The following is a 20,091-nucleotide window of genomic DNA, read 5'->3' as shown; positions in this document are numbered from 1 at the left end:
AGAGGTAGCCGAAGGGCTTAGTGGAATGACGAAGAAGTGGCATGTCAAAATAAAGCACAGAAATAGTCCCAAAAAGCATGAAGGAAAACAAAAAAACAACCCAAACTTTCAGCTTTAAGGTTAAATAATTAAAGTAAACCAAGTGAAGAGACTGACATTTCTATAGTATATTCCTCCACCCTGTGTGGGGTAGTATCAAGAGAAAGAGTAAGGAGCAAAGACTTTAAAACCACAGGTTCCACGGTGATCCCCCTCACAAGAGTTCGTACTGGCGGAGGTGCATCCTTTGAATGATGTCCCGACAGTCGTTGAACACCCGGCGGATATTTTCTGTGTCCACTGCACACGTAAAGTGTGGGTAGCAGTAATGCCTGCCGTCCCCGCTCGCCGTGCTTATCCTCTGTGGAAACAGGGAGAAACACAGAAAGAGAAAGGGTCAGGTGCCCTGCTGTGGGAACTTCCACCTCTCAGGGACCTACACAGTACCAAGAAACATGGGAAATTTTGTATAGACATGGTTAAAAATAAATAGAAAAAGAAGGAAGGTCTGTGGGCTGGTCCAACACTAATCACAGATTTGAAACAAAGATCACAGAATCACAGAATGTTAGGGATTGAAAGGGACCTCAAAAGATCATCCAGTCCAATGCCCCTGCCGGAGCAGGAACACCTAGATGAGGTTACACAGAAAGGTGTCCAGGCGGGTTTTGAATGTCTCCAGAGAAGGAGACTCCACAACCCCCCTGGGCAGCCTGTTCCAGTGCTCTGGCACCCTCACTGAGAAGTTTCTTCTCAAATTTAAAAGGAAAACACAAAGGGAAATATTATGAGGTCCATACATTACTATGTTGTCAGAGCCACTGACACCATGTGCACGAGTTACTACATCGTCTGCACATCCCTGTGCCACTGGCGGGTGCTGCTGACTGTGCTGCAGCCTGCCGCACATCCCTCCCAGCATACGTTTTTTTCTTCTTCTTCTTTTTTGGTGCCATCATGTGGCAAATTGTCGAACTCTTGTTTTGAGTCAGCAACACAAAACTGAAAACCTCCCAGCTGCGCAGGTGGCAGCGGCGGAGAAACAGCAGCCAGTGGCTCTGCTGCTCCAGTGTCCTCTGTGCAGCCACTCAGCCAGGCAAGGGCTTGCTATTTCCACTGAGACCAGAACACAGTGGAATTATCACTAGAGTGGACGGGTTCCCACGGAATAATAACATACGCACAAATCCTGCAAACATCAGGCCACATGAGGCTACTCCACAACTTTTTAGGTTGCTAACTTGAGCTCCAGCATCACTTCACCTGTGGTTATCTTAAAAATTCCCCAAGATTAAAAAAAAAAAAATAAATAAAAAAAATAAATATATATATATATAAAAAAACCCAACAACTCAATTTTGTTCTGTATTATTGTAGGACTGATAAATACAAAACCATTCTAGATCATTATCTTGAAGGATAGATGTACGTGGAACGTCATGAAATCAGAAGGTCAGTTCTTGGGTAATAATTTTTATAAGTATTTTCCGAATTTTATTACAAATTATGGTGGCTAAACAACAAAATACAATGTTTTCTCTCCCTCTGGCCACACTATTTATTTTTAACATAGCAAATTATTTTACATATACGACTTACCTGCAGGTACAGCTATGCAAAACTATAGACATTTACAAGCTGTGATTTATGGAATTAGATCAATAAGAAACTGCAGACTTTCGCAGATAATTTAGTTAACATTAGATATTCAACACTAATTAAACAGGGGACATTCCATGTGCATGCTAACAATTATTTTCTGCTTACTAAGCTACAGTGAATGCCTAGTTCAAGGCTTATACCCTGATGAAAAATATTGATTTAATAACATACTCAATTGTTGATTAAGTTGTTCGGACCACATCTGAAGCACAAACTACACAAAGCAATAATGAGGTAAAAAGAAAAAGTTTTACAAATTACTGCAGCGGAGGAAAGATGCTGAAACTCAGATAAAATATAGATTGTATTGTCTACCTGCAAAATCTCCCAGAAGGGTTTGGGGAGACCTTTGTTGTCTTGCAAAGTCTGGGGGAAATCAGACCCTTAGGAACCCAAAGGCTGAAAGGACAGGTCTGTGCGTGGACATTAAAGATGATACTAATTTAAAACAGTAAAAAAAATATACAGTGGTGTTTCTGTTTTGGATACAATAGCCGCTTTACTTTTGCTTTTTTCTGCAGATCTGTTCTATAAAACAGTGCTATAATGCAGCAAGGAGAGACCACCCTACCGACTCACTGTTCAATCTTTTTCTTGTGTTTTGGTAAAAAAAAAAGGTGTTCTTTCACTAAGTGTTCACTTGTTTATCACGCACTGATTCCACTAATATCTACAGCAGTAAGCTGCTCACAATGTTCTGGTGACACCCAGTTCCATATAAAGCATAACAAAAAATGTATTTTCAAAATGTTAGGTTTTTGTTTGGTGGGTTTTTTTTTTTGATCCCCTGACAGCGCTACAGTTCTCTCATTTTAAGATAAACACACTATTTTCAATGCTACTCAAAACTCATTTTGAACAGTAGTGCGTTACTTAGCACCAGTTCAGAGAAGAAAAAAGAAATATCCCTTGGGACAGCGACGAAAGAACATTAACACAAGCGTGATTACTTAATACCACATCCCTGTACTGTGGGGATCAGCACGACAGTTTTCAGCTAAACGCACGATTTGGGGAAGCCTGGTCTGTGTGTTTGAACAGCAGCTACTTCGCTTCCCAGATTCAGATGTTTTTAAACCCCAGGATGAACCAGAGGGGCTGTGCCACTGTTTTAACAGGGGTCACTGATACACCGGGGATGTATTAAAACAGAACACCAGCAGCTGGAGAGCCCTGATGACGAAACAGCAAAATGGTGCTGGGGGGTGAGCTAAACAAGGAGCACACGGGCATGGTGCCTCCGTGGAGAGCCCAAGAGGAGAAAGGACTTGCCCCAGCAGAAGGAAAGAGGATTTCCTACAAGATACGTCCTGCCAGCCCTCACCCACCGCTCCCCCCATTAAAAACCAGTGGTACCCAGCAACCAGGCCTGCCAGCCTGGTCACCAGCAGCCACAGGTCCCCACACTGGTCCTGAAATCAGGAGCTGATGTATTTTGACCTCCTAATACTCGTATACTACCGTGTAGCAAGTTATTATTGGAAATGTGTTTATATTTAACCTCCTTCTAATATTCTTAGAATCATAAGCTTTAAATTTGCCAGTACCAGTACCAGAATCGTGTCTGAAAACATAACAGAATGGAACAAGGAAAAGGTGAAAAATGAAGAGGCTTGGAAAGAAACATATAAAACAAAACCAAGAAGGCTGTAGGTAGAAAATATACACCTTTTCTTCCTTGCACCTGGCTAAGGACATTGGACCCTTCCCCAGTCTGTAAGCTATTTCCCTCGTCTCCGCCTCTCCAAAACCTCAGCCTTCCATGCCTGACCTCACAAAACTGAAGATATTGTTTCCACTTGTCCTTTGCAGCCCTTGCCCTCCCAGTGGGGCCCGTGGATGGCCTCCATTGCTTGGGGCACACGCAGATTGTTCAGACCATTTGTGGGAGCAGAAACAAATCGCTCGCGAGACTTTAATCTTTTGGGCTGTTTGAAAAGAAAGTGAGTGTTCAAATGAGTATGTCCCCCTGTTTGTTTACGCTGAAAAACCAAGCACAAACCCAGGAAACAGACACATAAACTTGCTTATCATAGAATCACAGAATAGTTTGGGTTGGAAGGGGCCTTCCAAGGTCATCTAGTCCAACCCCCTGCAATGAGCAGGGACATCTTCAACTAGATCAGGTTGCTCAGAGCGCCATCCAGCCTGGCCTTGTATGTCTCCAGGGATGGGGCATCTACCACCTCTCTGGGCAACCTGGGACAGTGTTTCACCACCCTCACTGTAAAAAATTTCTTCCTCATGTCTAACCTGAATGTCCCCTCCTTTCGTTTAAAACCATTACCCCTTGTCCTACTGCAATAGGCCCTGCCGTTGGGGGTTGGCCCAATGCAGGTGCAGGACTTTGCACCTGGCCTTGTTGAACCTCCTGAGGTTCGCATGGGCACAGTTCTGCCAGGCCTGTGGCGATTGTGGGGAGATCAGGGAAAGCTGTTTCAGCTCCATACCCAAGCCGCAGGGACAGCCCAGCAGCTGGTGGGTGCTGTCCCCACCCCTAAGGCTTCTCCCTGTGGCAAAGGGCCTGTGTAGCCACATTGTGGTTTCTTCTCTGGTTGCACCTACCTGCTTCATTTGTGGCCACTTTATATAACACCAGTGAGTCACAGCAGGTAAGGACCTCACCCCTGAGTTTAGGGGTTTGTTTGTTTGTTTTTAAATAATGAAAATAGATAAAGGTGGGGAGTTTCACCCTAGTTTCCCCATAATTTGGTTCTCTTGGACCTTCCTTCCAAATTGGACACCTTCATCTGCTTCATAGCATTTCAGCATTACTGCAAGAGAGATTTGGCTTGGAGCAGGCCTTTTTTGGTAACTCTTATGCTAACACCGTGCAAGCTGACATTTTTCCTCGTAAGCTGGAAGGTTAAGGTGGTGAATGGAAATCCCTGAAGTGTGAATACAGTTAATTGCTTCTTTCTTCCTTGTTGCATCAGCAGCTGTAAATCCTAACAATACTCGTAAATGCGGAATGACTTTAAAATTCTTAATTGTAACTATTGAACTTGTTCTCTCAAACACCCCCAGACAGTTTCTGCCAGATGTAGAGAGCACTGAGCTTTGCTTCTGGTCTCTGTTACTGCTCCGCACTTTGGAGGAAACCTTAATTACAAGAATAACTCCAACAAGACAAGGAAACTTTCTTATGCTTCCTCAGAAGGGCCATGACTTCAGCCCTAGGGTGCGGCAAACCTCTTAACTGCTGCAACAAATCTTACTTAAGGACAAATCTGCTTTTTTGTTCACTCCCTCTTGCCAGCTGACCACGGCCAAAGCCCTTGGAGGAATGCAAGATAAAAAAATGCACCTATTTACTTAAACACGGACTGGACTGATATACAAAACAAACATTCAAGGCAACAGCCAGTAGTATCTTATTGGTAGACAACCACAGAAAACACAGCTAATCAGGAATGGAAATAGTGCCTGGCATTGCCCCACTGTGCAGGGAGCACAAAAACATGCACGCGGTGGGGAAGGTTGTGCAAGATGGGTGGCTGAAGAAAATTAGGGAATTGTCAGATGTTCTCCTCTCTTTCTAGCTTTCTGCAAAAATCCATGAGTTTTCCCTAAAAATAAGATATGCCATCTGCCAGTATTTCCTATGACAGAATCACGTAAGATCAAAATTACTCACTAAAAACTCATCCCGGATGAAGAACTTGGCTCTTGTGACTTTTGGGTCTTCTCCTGCATCTGGTGTTGCTGTTCAATTAAAAATAAATGCCATCAGAAAAATGAAAAGCAAACAATCACCCACTTAGCATAGCAAAAGACCGAACAAGGAAGAAGTAGTTCTTTGATACAGCAATTAAAATACTAAATATCCACAGTAGATTCCCAATAGGTAATTCTAAGATAGAAAGGTACTGTAAAGTCAGAAATGAACTTCCATGTCTTTAACATCATTTATGGACCTGAAAATTGCTGAAATCATTGCAACAATGTCATTGGTCATACCATGAAGAGGCTAAATCACATTCACAAGTTTGTTCACACAGATATAAAACAAGTGGGAGTTAGGGTTTAACTTTTATCAGAAAATATGACTAGAAAAAGCAGCAGAGCTGTTCGGTTTCTGCAGCACAACAGCATCTCTTGAATGAAACTTCCGCAGGCAGGAATTTGGGTTTTTAAATGGTTAGTCCAAGATTATACTTGAAAAAAAATGATGGCATCAAAAGGTCTTTATATGTATGTGTATATATATATTATTATCAGGCCTCAAGTCAGCAGAATACTTAAATATACTGCCCATCGAGGGGCCTTAGATCAAATTCCTGTTGAGCCGGAGACTCACTGGTCAGTACTGTTCATCAGCAGATGAAGTGATCTCTACCTAGGCCACGTAACAACTATATTTACTGTAAGTGTAAAAAACTAATACAGTGAAGAGATAACCTATTCATATCCTTTCAATGTGATTTCTCCTCATCTAACATACCAAATCAGAAGATTATAAATGCAATGTGGAAAAGAGCAGAATTTATCAGAACATGGAAACATATTTTTTACTCTTATGTACAGCACTAGGGGTAAACATAGGACAGCAGCACAATCAGCAGCATTTTGGGAGTTCAGTGCTGCTGTCCTTAAATAATGTCAGCTGAAATTACAGAATAAATGAACAACTACAGTTTCAAAATAAAGAGCTGTTTCATGTGTCAGTATTCTAGATCACTCTGGATATCTGCTGTGAAATCCCACAGAGAAACACCAAAAGCTACTTTATTCTGACAACTGGCCTACTACAAAAAAAAATGTTGAAAATTTACGCAAACTTGGCGTATCTGGTGTATGTTTGGGAGAGGGAAATCTGTTGATGGCAACCCAAGATTTCTTCTGAAAGCCCTTAGCACTGTAAAACCAGAGCTAGACTACCTCAGGTTTTAGGACAGTTCATTTATCCCCTCCACTCGAAACTCAGTGTGGCACTCGTGAAATTCCAGGTCTGAGTGACAGCTGAAAATAGCTTATTACCATCTTCACTTTTATAACCTTGGCTGCTGTTTATGGCCAGCGGAGAACAAAAGCCTTTTCTGACAGGTGGCTGCAAGCACCACGCCAGGGCCATCACTTGGGTATGGCAGAGGCGAGTGGTCAGAAAGTGGAAATTTTACCACTTTCACTAGACACACACCTGAGATATTTGGAAGCCCTTCTGCCTGGTATAAAACTGGCATAGTGCCAGAGTTTACTTATGCAACACTTTAATGCAGTGCAGGAATTATTGTGCTTCTTGAAACGATAAGAAACTAAAGCCATGCTCTGTCGTCACAGCTCTCTTTGTACTTTATGTGGTTTTCCTCCACTCAAGTTCCCTTGCTGGTCTGCTGGGTTTCCCACCTGTGTTTGCAAAGGCTGAAGTTTACAGCGTTGGAGGATGCAGGACGGCTGCAAAGTAAGTCTAACAAATCCCTAATGAAGTTCAGCATCGTGGAATGCATAGGCAGAAGCAACTGGCAGGGGACAAACCTGCCCCAGCAGCTTTGCTTCCCTGGGACTGTTGAGTTGCTCCAAAGCAGAAGAAGGCAGGGGCTCTGCAGTCAGTCCCCCCCAGTCCCCCTGCACCCCCACAGCAGCTAGAGCCCCTTCAGACCCTGCCCACGCTGGGACACCTCTGAGCTACCTGCTCCTCACCTGACCAACAGCTCGTGCTAAGGAACAGTGCATGACTGTGAATTTGTGTGTGTGCGATAGAGAGAGACAGAGAGAGGCACAGAGATGCCAGTGGGCTCAGTCCCTGCGTGGTGAGAAACCTTACCATCCTCAGGTACAGTGTAATGCGCATATTCGGGAAAGTAATCTTCAATTTTTGATTTCCCTGCCAAGACTTTTTCAGCCAGCATGTCCTGTTTATTCAAGAACAAAATGATAGAAATGGTCCGTAACCACCTGTCGAAAACAAACCAAATGTTTGTGTTATCTTTGACACGTTCATCAGGGAAAACATATCACTTAAACAGAAAATTCACTGGCTATCTCTGCATGGACAGAGAGTGAAGTAGTGTTGAACATGCTTCAACAGAAAAAAAAAAAGATGATCTAAATTAGCTTTGATTGGGTTGCATCTGTGCTGGTGGGTATATTTACAGGATCTGTAAAAACATTTATAAAAACTACAGTAGATATTTCTGAAGGGAGAAGTTTTTAAATATTGCTTTCTAAATTATCCTTTTGATATTGAGTTGGGAAAATTATGACATTTCCTAAAAGTACCATAGTCCGAAACCAGAGATTACTGTCTACTTTAGTTTTGCTGAAGCAAGAGAAAAAGACTGGAAAGCTGCTTTCCCCTCAGACTGCTCTGTCTTAATTAATAGTTCATCGACACACACAGCTCGTCTTTGAAGGTGGCCTGTATGACACTTGATGAATCAAAAGAAAATAATCTCTCTTTTTCCCCAATTAGTACCTAGCTACCACTGAGATCATGTGCCTTTGGGGACTTGCACTTAATGTTTTTTCTCACTCTTCCTTCAATCACCTCAGAGCATCCTGATAGGTATGTGCTGGAAACTTCATTACTTTGTGTATTGTTTGTACTTATTCTCTATTAGGAACACACTCAGATTGCAATTTGGTTACATATCTACAACTTACATGCACTATGACAGAACTGCAATTTAACAGCAGTTACGATCTGAAATATCATCCCACAGGCAGAGAAACTGTGTGCTATCGGAGACAGGTCTTATGAGAGCGGCTGCCCACATGGGTATCGAGCACAGCACCAGCCGGTGAATCAATGGCAATGCCGACAGCCGCTGCCTCTGCCGCTGTGTTCCAGGAGATCAAATGTAACCTGGAGGATGTTCTTGGCCAAGCAGCACCATGATGCCAGGAAGGGGCCTCTCCTGCTTCCTTGGTGGCAGCTGGCACAGGGAGCTTGTCCTTCCCAAGTTGTCCCCATACCCTGTGTTGTTTTGGCAGCAGCCCTGTACACCTAGGCCACAGTCCCTACCACGACCACCACTGCGGGGGCACCCTGTGACCTCTCCCTACCTGGACATTTTCTGAATCATAGAATCACAGACTAGTTTGGGTTGGAAGGGACATCTAGTCCAACCCCCCTGCCATGAGCAGGGACATCTTCAACTAGATCAGGTTGGCCTGGAATGTCTCCAGGGATGGTGCATCTACCACCTCTCTGGGCAACCTGGGACAGTGTTTCACCATCCACATTGAAAACAAATGTCTTCCTCATGTCTAGCCTGAATCTCCTCTCTTCTAGTTTAAAAGCATTACCCCTTGTCCTGTCATAACAGGTCCTGCTAAAAAGTCTGTGCTCATCTTTCTTATAGGCCCCTTTTAAGTACTGGAAGGCTGCAATAAGGTCTCCTTGGAGCCTTCTCTTCTCTAGGCCAAACAAGCAACCTGAGCATTCCGTAAGGGGAGTCCTGTCTTGTAAGGAGATGAACTGTAGCTAAATTGGAGAGGGTGGTTGGGAAATGAGGCATGTCTTACCTATTATTCCAGATACTTTTGAAAAGGTCCAGGGATTCCCGTAGTCTATTTGTGTTATTGTCTTCCCTTATTACCATGTTGTAGCTGCTGCAAGCCACAACGAAGATGATAGCCGTGACGTCTGGGCAGAACACACAAAAGAGAGAAAGGAGAGAGCAAAGAACATCTCCATTATCCCAGCACATACTCCTTGGGGTAATAGTGCCATTACTCCCCAAACTGCCAAAAATACCCAAAGAAAATATCTGTAACACTGGACTCCTGTATTAGTGACACACCATGTGTGAATATGAATACTAAGCTGCTCACACTTCAGAAAATAAGTTCAAAATAAAATGTGGAATATTTTTACTTACCATTAAAGCACTGGATCCATTTTCTTCTCTCATCTCTCTGGCCACCTACATCAAACATGCTGTTAAAAAGCCATAGGATGTTATATCACTTATGTGCAATAGGAAAGTCACACGAAGCATGCAGCATGAGGGTTCGGTTTAAAAATCTGACAGCCCCAAGGACAGCAGTAGTAAAATACCACCCAAAGGGGAGAGAGATCTGCTGATGCTGTGCTGCATGTCAGAGAGCTGCACAGCTCCACCTGCCAGGAGGAGGCTATGGAACCCCTAAAATGAGAAATACACTCTTTCCAGGGCAAGTGTCTCAGTCACAGACAATCCCACAATAGAGCATCACTAATACACATAACTAATATCAGCTCTTTTTACAAAATATGAGGCATTTTTGTAGGATCTATGGAAAGAGAGCTAAAAAACAAAACCAAACCAAACAAAAAACCCCGCACCCAGCTCCCACCATAAACCTACTATACCAAGCATACATGAGCACAGATGTCTGAACTAAGCTGTTAAAAATTAGTATGATATTAATAAATAATTACTAATAGACTTACTGGAAATTTACTTTATCTACTTGAAATCTTGTTTCAAAAATCCCTGATGTCAACACTCTGCATCTTAATAGGTCCTGGAAATGAGAACACAGCAGCTGATTAGCAAAGTTTTTTTTCCTAACCACATTTTGTTTTTAAAAGCATGGAATATTATTTTCCATGAAAAGTCTTAAATGTTCCATTTAATTAAAGTTCAATGAGACTTGCTGGTAAGCCTATATTTGTCCATACTGACACAGTGGATATACACAAACATTATATCTGTATGTGGCTTTTGCACTCTTGGAAAGGAGGAGACCATATACACGTTCTCCTTAGTGCACACTGAAACCTGTTATTGATGGTCACGTAATTTTGTATGTGATGTGGATAATGAATTCTGAAGTTACATAGAACTAAGAAAAACATGTTATTCATGTTGTAAAGTCAAGTATTCAAATGTTAGAAAACTCCAGATTTACAGTTGCCCAGGCAACCTTAATTCTGCCCTCTTTTGTACTGAATGAGACAGGAATCCTATTGAAATAATAGCTTGTGACTGAGTAATTAAAGCTCTGTTACAGAACACAGGGGAACAGAATTTAGGTTGTACATAAATCTGGAATTTCTTTCTTATTTTTCAACTAGCAATACTTTGCAACTTAAATAACATTCTTTTAATAAAAAAAAAATTATAATTTCCTAGATTCTGAAAGGAAATAGGCAAAAGCCATTTATGATGCATACCTCAGGCAACTAGCTCACTGTGTGCCATCGTCATCACCAGTAGCATTTTTAACCTTCACTATCCAGCACCACTGCTTGGGCAGCAGGTGCAGAACCGAAACGGAGGCCAGCGAAAGCTGCGGGCTGCCTGATGGGGATGAACCCCCCCTGCCCCGAGCAGGACCCACGGTGCAGCTTGGCTCTCCTGGCCACGCAGAGGCTGTGAGAGTGGGGAGGGAAGGAGACAGGCAGCGGTGTAGAGCCCGAGCACAGCTCGCCTTATTCCCCTACCCTAACATCTACTGCTGAGAGTAGCTGGCAAATCTCAGCTGCTTTGAGCTGCATGAACTCAGCTGAAGGCCACTTATTTAATTATTTCAGTTATTTTACATGTTAGTGTCATTTTCTGTCACCTGCCGACATTTGTTTGTTATTGGGCTCAGTCATTATTTTGAGATGATGCAAAAAAACCTAGAGAAAGTAGGAGAAAAAAGTAAAGTAGTGATTTTTACCAGTTAGTTCAGCAGGACAACTGATACAGAATAACAGGACGAAAACACAAAAGCAGAAGAGAATCCCTTCTTTAGAGCAAAAGTTTTCTGCCTGCCAAATACCAAAGGTTTCTTCTGCTCTTTGGAGACACGGGGCATTTCTTCCCAAAGGAAATATCAGGAATAATTTCTAGATGACAAAATGACTGCTCCAGGTAGAGAGAGGCCTCCCAGGAACAAATAGCCCAATGCTCACGTAAATAATGAAAGCAAAAATGAGGCTTTGCTTCATTGACTTCTCTCTCCAGCTGAGTGGTATCAATGCTAAAATCAGACCATGAGGTCTGGATGGAGTAAATCCTAGGGCTGCTGCTCTGTTCTGAAAATGTCTTGAGGGCTTTAGTAATTGATCCTATACTGGGTTGACTATACAAAGTTTCACCTTATAATACAAGGTATACTACTTTTTACTGCCTTCTGTTTCAGGATATGGTCAGAGTAATTGGACAGGCTGGTGGTTATTGACCTGAACCAGCTCTGAAGAAACAGGCTCTGCTTCGCAAACTTCCTTATGTGATCTCTGGCAAGTCACTTCATTTCTCTGTATTTCAGTCCCTGATTGCACTATGAGATTTAGTGATTCAATTTTTTTCAGGGCATCCACCCGTTATACACCTTGCACAGTGAGACTGAATTATCCAGTGCAGGGATTATCTTCTGCCACCTGTATGTGCAGTTTATGACATGGTCCACAATGTTGGCTGAGACCAGTAGGTGACAGTGGGACACCAGTACTGAAGAATAATAACCTCAGATTACGTTTGCCAAAGAGACAACCTGCCCAAGGAAACCACACAGTCAGAGCTCAGGGAAGGCAGCTGAAGCCATATACTATGGTGAAGCCCTTCCTTCCTCCAAGGCTGCACCACTTCAGCCTTCACCTTCCTGAATGAGTTTGTCATCAGAGTACTCTATCAGGATGTAGAATAATAGAATAGTTTGGGTTGGAAGGGACCTTAAAGGTCATCTAGTCCAACCCCCTGCAATGAGCAGGGACATTTTCAACTAGATCAGGTTGCTCAGAACCCCATCCAGCCTGGCCTGGAATGTCTCCAGGGGTGGGGCATCTACCACCTCTCTGGGCAACCTGGGCCAGTGTTTCACCACTCTCATTGTATCATGACATCTGGGAAGAAAAGTGTACTGTTCTGCAAATAAGGCTTAAACAGAAAGTATGCTGCCCACAGGAGGTGGGCACAGGCTGGAAAGATGTCTGCAAGCCCACAGAGGAATCCATGAGGTCTGCTGTTGCCGCTGGTGCTCTCCCCTGAATTTGGACACTAGACTTTCTGCAGGCTTCTGCCTCTGAAGGAACCGTCTGATGCACATGACAAGCCTCTGAGTTTTCACCACCTCTACCATTGAAACAAAACACTGCTTCTGTGTAGAAATGGCTGGCAAGGAAAACCACAGGCTTTTACATTTATGTCTTCTCTTCCCTTTGCTTTCTGGGACACAGAATGGAAAGCAAGAAGAAATAACAGACCTATTACAGGAATCTCTGACCTACATATAATAACAGTAAAAGACAAGGGAGCACCACCAAAAGCCTCTTCTTTATTACCCATTACTAAAACTGCTAGACTCTATTTTGATATTATGCAGTATGTGTCTTGGTTCAGACCCTGCCCCACTGGTTACACTAACCTGATCTGTGGGTGTGTAGTCATCCATGCTGACGCTGTCGATTCTTTCTAAAAAGCTAGAAGAAAAACAAAACATACACTTAGATGTGTAAAATACTGTCTTAGTGTAACACTCTTCAGTGCCTTTTCCGGCTTAGACTTCCGCTGCAAAGTAAAATTCAAGTCCAGTGATAAAGGTAGGAGTCTGGTGATTTACTTACATTGATTGAGGTTACATTTTCTGAGCCAAATAACTTTTTACCCAGACTTTGTTCCAATACACTTTGTTTCTTCTGCACTTACCGTTATGTGGTACCCACAAGCGGTCCAGATGCAGTTAAATGTTATAATTTTGCAAGGTCCACTAAAAAGCACTAAGACTAGCCATGTGTCATAATATTATATGGATGTTTACACATAAAAAATATTTGGGGGTTTAAAAAAGAAAACGGGGTGAAGGGTTGCATTTATTTAGCATAATGCTAATCTAGCACAATGTTATGTTAATTATGGTCTCACTAATGTCAGCAGAAATGCTTGTTAATATATACAAATAGCTTTGCACTGACATGCTACTCTCAAACACTGCAACTAAAGCTTAAGTAGAAAGCAAAAACACCATGAAGTGGAGGTTCACTAGGCTGACTCTTTACCTTGTGAAAATTCTGTGAGATGAGTAAGGTGAAAAAAAAACTTAAAGCTGTATGGAAGGACAAGAAAAAAGGGAACCAGAAAAAGAGAGGGAAACCACATTCTCTAGTTATTTAAAAAATCTTCTCAAGCTTTAATTCTTTCCTAGAACACGTTAGAATGGTAGTAGTAAGGACACAAAAATGTGATTTTATATGTATAGCTAAAATAGGCAGGTTCTTCCCTCTCACTTTCACCCATTTCTCAGATTTTGTGTGAGCCCAGCTGCCTCATTTTCCCCGGACTGCCTGTATGCCTTAGAAACTCTCTTGAATTTTTACATTCTTATTTGGTATTTGGCAGTGAATATGCCACCAGCTGACTTACCCTGTTACAATATTATCAAGATTTGTTTACCAATTTGCAAGTTTTTCCCAATTTTATTCAGGCGTGTATGTGGAATCTCCTTAGATGGAGTGGGAAAGACAAAAAACTGAACTCTTGACTTGCAATGTGACTCACTGTTAACACCGGGGTCACACACTGACCAGTTGAAAAAAATACTCCCCTAAAAGCCTCATAGCACTTTCCCACGGATACAAACTGAAAGGAAAATACACTACATATAGATTTATTTATACTATTTTTCCTTCTTGAACCTCTATTGTTACAAAACAGAAACAAAATGCAGTATCTACAGTTACAATATCCAGTTTTTCTTTCCGGATGGTCAAGGTATGATGGCTAAGCATATTGTTTAAAAAAAATCACTGTTGATCGCAACACAAAGGGTGCTTGATAATAAAATTATCCTGAATGAACTCTAAAGAAAAATAATCTGTTCACAAATCCTCCTCCCCTACCAAAAACTTACATAAAGATATAAAAGTACATCTTTGTAGTCAGTTACAGTGCCTATGAGAAAGCAGCTGTATTCAGAATGAACCTTCTGGTCAGATGATTTTAATCACCTTGAGATTACTGATTAAGCAAAATTTAACTTCAGTTACCCCCACAGTTAATGCAGATGCTGGAGCAGAGCGACGTGTTTTTAACTGGCTCACCTACCATTAACACAACTCTCATCTCAGGCTTGCAGTATACGGGATGAAACAAACAAAACCATCTCTAAGCCGAATCTCTTCCTAAATGAGAAGTAATTCTCCTTAATACGGCTATTCATGCAGCAATCCTGTATTTCCAAATAACTTTTCTGTCCAGTTTCTTCACAGTTTGATCTGACAGGCCTGGTAAATGGTTAGCAGAGGGGTGAATCCAGGTCTCTGAGTGCAGTGAGGTTGCAAGGCCGGCAGGTTCAACAAGCCCGCAGTAAACGGGCAGGAGCCTGAGGGAGAGCTGGCAAGCCGCTGTGGGCAGCGCAATTGCTTGCACAGTCCCAGGGTCAATAAACACAACAGAAGTCAGGGGAGAAAACGCTCCTCAAGCACGGCTGACGCGGGAAAGGGCTCTGGTTGTGCCTGGGGACAGAAGTGAGCATTTGTACACATATATGACTCTGTCACAAACCTCGCAAGACAGTGTGAAGCGGTATTTTTCTTGCAGAGGCATTCCTTTGGGATTTGATGTATAAATCAGAGATAAGAGAGAAATCTTGTCTCCCCAGTACCAAAGTCATATTGGTCAAATTTATCCAAAAAGATTAAACATGGTTTTACTACCAATCCACATCTCTCTCACCTATACAACAAGCACTTCAGGAAGGTTATTTGTTGAACATTTGCATTTTCCAACCAGGCCAATTACGCTACAGAACAGAGAAGTGAGTAACGCAGAGTTACATTGCAAATAATCCACGGCAGGGTTGGGAATAAGTCTCCAAATTAGATAGCTAAGTATCAGCCCAAGTCGTCTTCCATTTAGAAATCGTCAGTGTCCTCCCAGCAATAGGACCCATTTCAAATACACTAAATAGCAACCCTGCAGTTACAAGGTGAGCTCTGACGAATACCATGCACTTAAAAAATATCACTTGACATAGCAGCCCTAACATTTTACGCTTGTAATGTTGTTGGCCACATGTTATCTATGCTAAAATAAATGCTATGGCTTACAAGGTTATACCTGCCACCCTACTGTATCGAACTGCAGCGATACCACTAGCATTCAATACATCAAAACGCAACGACTATTAGGATTTGGCTAAATTTCTTAGCTTTACAGAAAATTAACCTTTTCAGTATGTGATGGACAGGCTTCCTAAGATTTCTTTTGCACCTACATTATATGTGCACTGAGATTTCTAGACACAGAAAGACAAAAAGCTACACTCTTTATTTTCGAACGCAAATCAGTTCTTGAATATCCTTCATATAAGCTCCTTACTTGAAAAAAAAATAGCTTTGACAGCCGAATGTACATAGGAGGTGCAAGTAACGGATTCCAGATGAGATAAGGAATCAGTACTGCCTCACTAATAAATGCATTAACTTCATTCTCATTACTGTATTAAAATGGGAAAATTGGAATCACTTTTCAAAATTGCTTTCTAAAAGAACATTAATTCCTACTAATCCTAAATGCCTCCAATAATTATGTTCTGGCATAATACACATTCTTTTATATATATACATATATATACACACCAGCGAATTTTAAATTTACATGACTAAAATTTTAATTTGAAGTATGAGGATACTTCCCAACTGTGGTAACACACATGTCTTCACTCCAAGAATCAAGTGTGAGGAAAACACAACAGCAGAAAAATGAATAAAAATGGACAGCAGTATCACTTATTCTCTCTTTTTAGATCCTGTTTTTTCCAGCTCAGGGATAAAATTATTGTCACAGAATGATGCCTTTTTAAAATACTGACAGGTCTTCTATTTATGCAGCTTCTATAGAAACCCATATTTGGGACTTATGTTAATTCTGCAATGGCTTCTTTGCATGCATGTACAATGAACTTTAGACTCATGCAGTCAACTCAATCGTGAATAAAACTATAACATATAATATTTATACTTCTACTTCACAATTGTGGTTTTATTTATGAAGGACTCAGTCTGATAGTTAGTACGACACTTGGATTCTTCTTAATTTTACGGTAGGGTGTTTTGCATTTCCTTACATGGACCAGTACAAACGACTTTATTTTCCTTTTTTTTAAAATAAATTACATGAGATATTGGAAGGCAAATCTTCACTGCTCTGTTTGGAAATGCAGTGGTTTGGTTTGCCAACAAATTAAACCAAAGAAAAATGGACTGATAAAGTTTAAAAAAATCACGAGCTACTAACATTATTATATCTATTATTAAGCTGATCTGTAGTTTTATAAATATCTTCAGTGAGTTTCCTAGGAAACTCAGCTGACACTTAGTTTGACAAGCAATCTCTAAATTTTATATTATGCAAGCCGTGAACACAAAAGTACAGGTTTTAGATGTGCCTGCCAATGCATGTGGGAACTATCAATAAGCATTATTCTCTTTAAAAACCATGGCAATTTGAGCAGCAGCAGCAGCTATATAAGAATTTCTGAAAAAAAAGGATTCATAAATGCACAAATAAAGAGGAGGTAATCACACAGGAAAATCCTCTTCTCATTGGGTAAATCACTACACGGCTCTGTATAGATATTCTGACCCCACAAACAAAACCACAACTAAAAGAAAAATCACATCTTGAGAATGATATGATAGACACAAAACCCATGCTGTACTTTCAAGTGTATTTTGACATACAAAGAATCAGAAAGACGAAGTGCTAAATTGCAGATCAATACAATAAACTACACGTTTTAATAAATCTCCATCTACTTCAACCATTTTTTATGATCTCACCCCAACATCTCAAACGCCTCATATCAAAAAGCTGCTGTTGAAAACAAGAAATCAGACACACGTCAAAATGCTTGTCTCTTTAAAAGAAAAAGGTAACGTGGCAAATCTTGAATGCTGTGGCTCTGAGTTCTCAGAGTGAAGAATTGCAAATTTATCCTCAAGTAAGTTGTCAGGGTCAGCAAACCTTTACGTTTTTGAAGGACCACCAAGAACTTTGCAAACTCCTCAGTCAGGCTCAAAACCCAGCAGAAGCACCGTAGTCTACTAATAAAACCATCCAGGACCAGGACTTTGAATTCCACCCTCCTTGAATTGCAATAAATCACACGTGAGGCAGACATTTCACAAGGAGAACACCTACCCATAGTCCCTAGGGAGCTGAAATGGAAAAAAATACTTTCACCTTCTTTTTTTTTTTTTTCTCTCTTTCCTGCAGTTATCAGGAACAATATTAAGATTCAAACTTTTTTTCTTCCTTTTTTCTTTCTATATACATATATATATATATACACACACACACATAAAAAATCAGCCAAGGGATTACAATCTTGTTAACTCTTCCTGCAATATTTGAAGTAGGAAACTACACATTTCTGGTTTTGAGAATACCTTACGCTTCACAGTTGCTGTCAAATTTAAATAGCGAATATATTTTAAATAAAGCTTCCATGTGCTAGTGGAGATTTTCCCCTCTCTCCCTCCATACTGCTTGGCAGTTGCTTCTCATGCAGTTTAAGGATGGCAGCGAAGGCAGGATGAGGCAGAGGGAAGAGAGGGAACGAAACAAGTTTTGGATTGACGCTGGCACACCTACACTGCTCTCATTTTGAATGACCAACTGCCGTGTAAGCTGTTACAGAAGAAAATACCCAGTGCAAACACTGAAGAGGCTACTGAAATTGTATATTTATTTCTGAAGGGTTAGAAGTCTTTGTATTGATACTCGTTGTGAAGCATTTTTGGCATCTGTTAACAGCGCTGGTCCCTCAGGACTTCTCTTTTATTCCCAGCGGTGAAAAAGCATCTGTTCACTTCTGAAGATGGGAAGAAGTGCAGTCACAGAACCCTCACCAGCTCTCATGCTTCATAGGGGTCCTCACCTAACCTAACTGAACTCTGCTCATCCATCCCGTGCTGATTATGTGCAGAGAAGTTACTGTGCCAAGATGTTCTTTAGCTGTAATATGTGCTCTGTCTTGATTTCCTGTTCAAGAGCTTGCCTCTCTGTGCAAAAGGATTATTAATGTAGAAGAAAAGTCTATTCTGGTGATGTAAAATATGTCAGAGATTTCCAAGGAGCTGACAATGCTGATGTTCAGCACTGTGAGTTCTGCTGGCAAGTAGCTTGGAAATGTTGATTGTGGTGCTAAACATGTATCAGGAATATATTTCATGTTTTAGGTGTAACAGACTGGTTTCTACTCCTCACTGACCTGTGCTGTAGAAAATGTAACTTTTATTTTAAAAAGCTACTAGTCATTTCCTCTCACTCTGGAAACTCCTGTCATACCTGAAAGTGTGACCATAACTAAAGCTGGCATATTTAAAAGATGCATAGATGAGGCATTTAGGGACACAGCTTAGATGCAGACTTGGCAGTGCAAGATTAAGGGTTGGACTGGACGATTAATAAAGGTCTTTTCCAAGCAAAACAATTCCACGATTCTATGGTTCTATCTCAACACAAATGCCAACTGTCACTTCAGCTGCTGGTGCGGTGGTGACATGCTTGGGAGAGAGAAAGTGACAGCACGGAGGGGAGAGGTGACAGCAGAGGGGAGAGGTGACAGCAGAGAGGGAGACGCTGCCGCCCCCCCCGGCCCTGGCGATGCCAGCAGCGGCCAGCAGGGGGCAGCCTCTGCCCCCTTGCCCAGCGTCTTCCTAAAACGTCTTCATCCCAGTCAGGTTTTGCTAAAATACAGCTGAAACCCGAATTTCACAAAGATCCCCAGAATCTACCTTGCTCACTCATCACACGTGTGTTTCCCAAGGCTGGCCAGCCACCCAGGGGACCTCACGCCGTCTCGCCCCAAGGGGTTGGCAAAGGGCTGCTTGAAGACAAGCAAAACAAAAAAAGGTGGGATTTCTCCACAGAAATGCACATTCACGCATCTGCAACGCACTGCTCGCTGCAAGAAAACTCTTGCAGCCAGGAGATAAAAAGGTTAAACAGAAGCTAGAGAGCGAGAGCAAAGTACAGCCATGCCTGAAGCCAGCTGGCTTAACAGGCCAGTGAAACTGAAGGATGGTGGTTTAAAGCATTTGGCTAGCCCTCTGCTTGGGGGAACGTGGCCGGGAGAGAGCTGGAGGGGCTGTCACCCACCACCAGCCTGCTGGCGACCACAGATGACCGACACACAGCCTGGATGCTGTAGGGTTTATGGAGAAGCTGCGTGTTTCCCCAGGACAGCACTGGGCGCCCTGAGCTTGCCTCAGAGGGATGGGTGTATAAAGACCAGGAAGGGTCTCGGATAGGCAAGCGACGGCTCTTTGTTGTCCCAGTGTCCGTCCCGCCGCTGGTGGCACAAGCAGCTCAACAGGGAAGAGTAAACCCCACTTCGTTCCACTGCCTGGGCTGTGGCTGCTGCTTGCTGTGGCCACAGCCACCATGAAGTCATGAAGAGCAAAGTCATCACATGACACTTTATTGGTACCAGTAATCCCGTGGAACAGGAAAACTCTAGTTGAAACCCTAT

At 42.0% G+C, this 20,091-nt stretch overlaps 1 protein-coding gene across 2 annotated transcripts in view; it reads right to left on the bottom strand.

Moving 5' to 3' along the window:
* Positions 1–253: 253 nt before the first annotated feature.
* Positions 254–20,091, bottom strand: part of GNAL (G protein subunit alpha L) — a gene marked incomplete at both ends in the record, with an annotated part of 191,427 nt that continues 171,589 nt past the window's right edge. For both annotated transcript variants that reach the window (XM_080339408.1, XM_080339409.1), the window contains 7 exons: positions 254–400; positions 5,339–5,406; positions 7,466–7,596; positions 9,169–9,289; positions 9,525–9,583; positions 10,079–10,152; positions 12,982–13,036. In XM_080339408.1, coding sequence (XP_080195534.1) covers positions 254–400; positions 5,339–5,406; positions 7,466–7,596; positions 9,169–9,289; positions 9,525–9,583; positions 10,079–10,152; positions 12,982–13,036 — 655 coding nt within the window. The remainder of the gene's footprint in view (positions 401–5,338; positions 5,407–7,465; positions 7,597–9,168; positions 9,290–9,524; positions 9,584–10,078; positions 10,153–12,981; positions 13,037–20,091) is intronic.

This window comes from Nesoenas mayeri (genome assembly GCF_963082525.1).
Source record: "Nesoenas mayeri genome assembly, chromosome: 2".
NCBI classification, from domain to species: Eukaryota; Metazoa; Chordata; class Aves; order Columbiformes; family Columbidae; genus Nesoenas; species Nesoenas mayeri.
The sequence above is the reverse complement of the archived record's forward strand: the minus strand, read 5'-3'. Positions and strand labels throughout refer to the sequence as shown.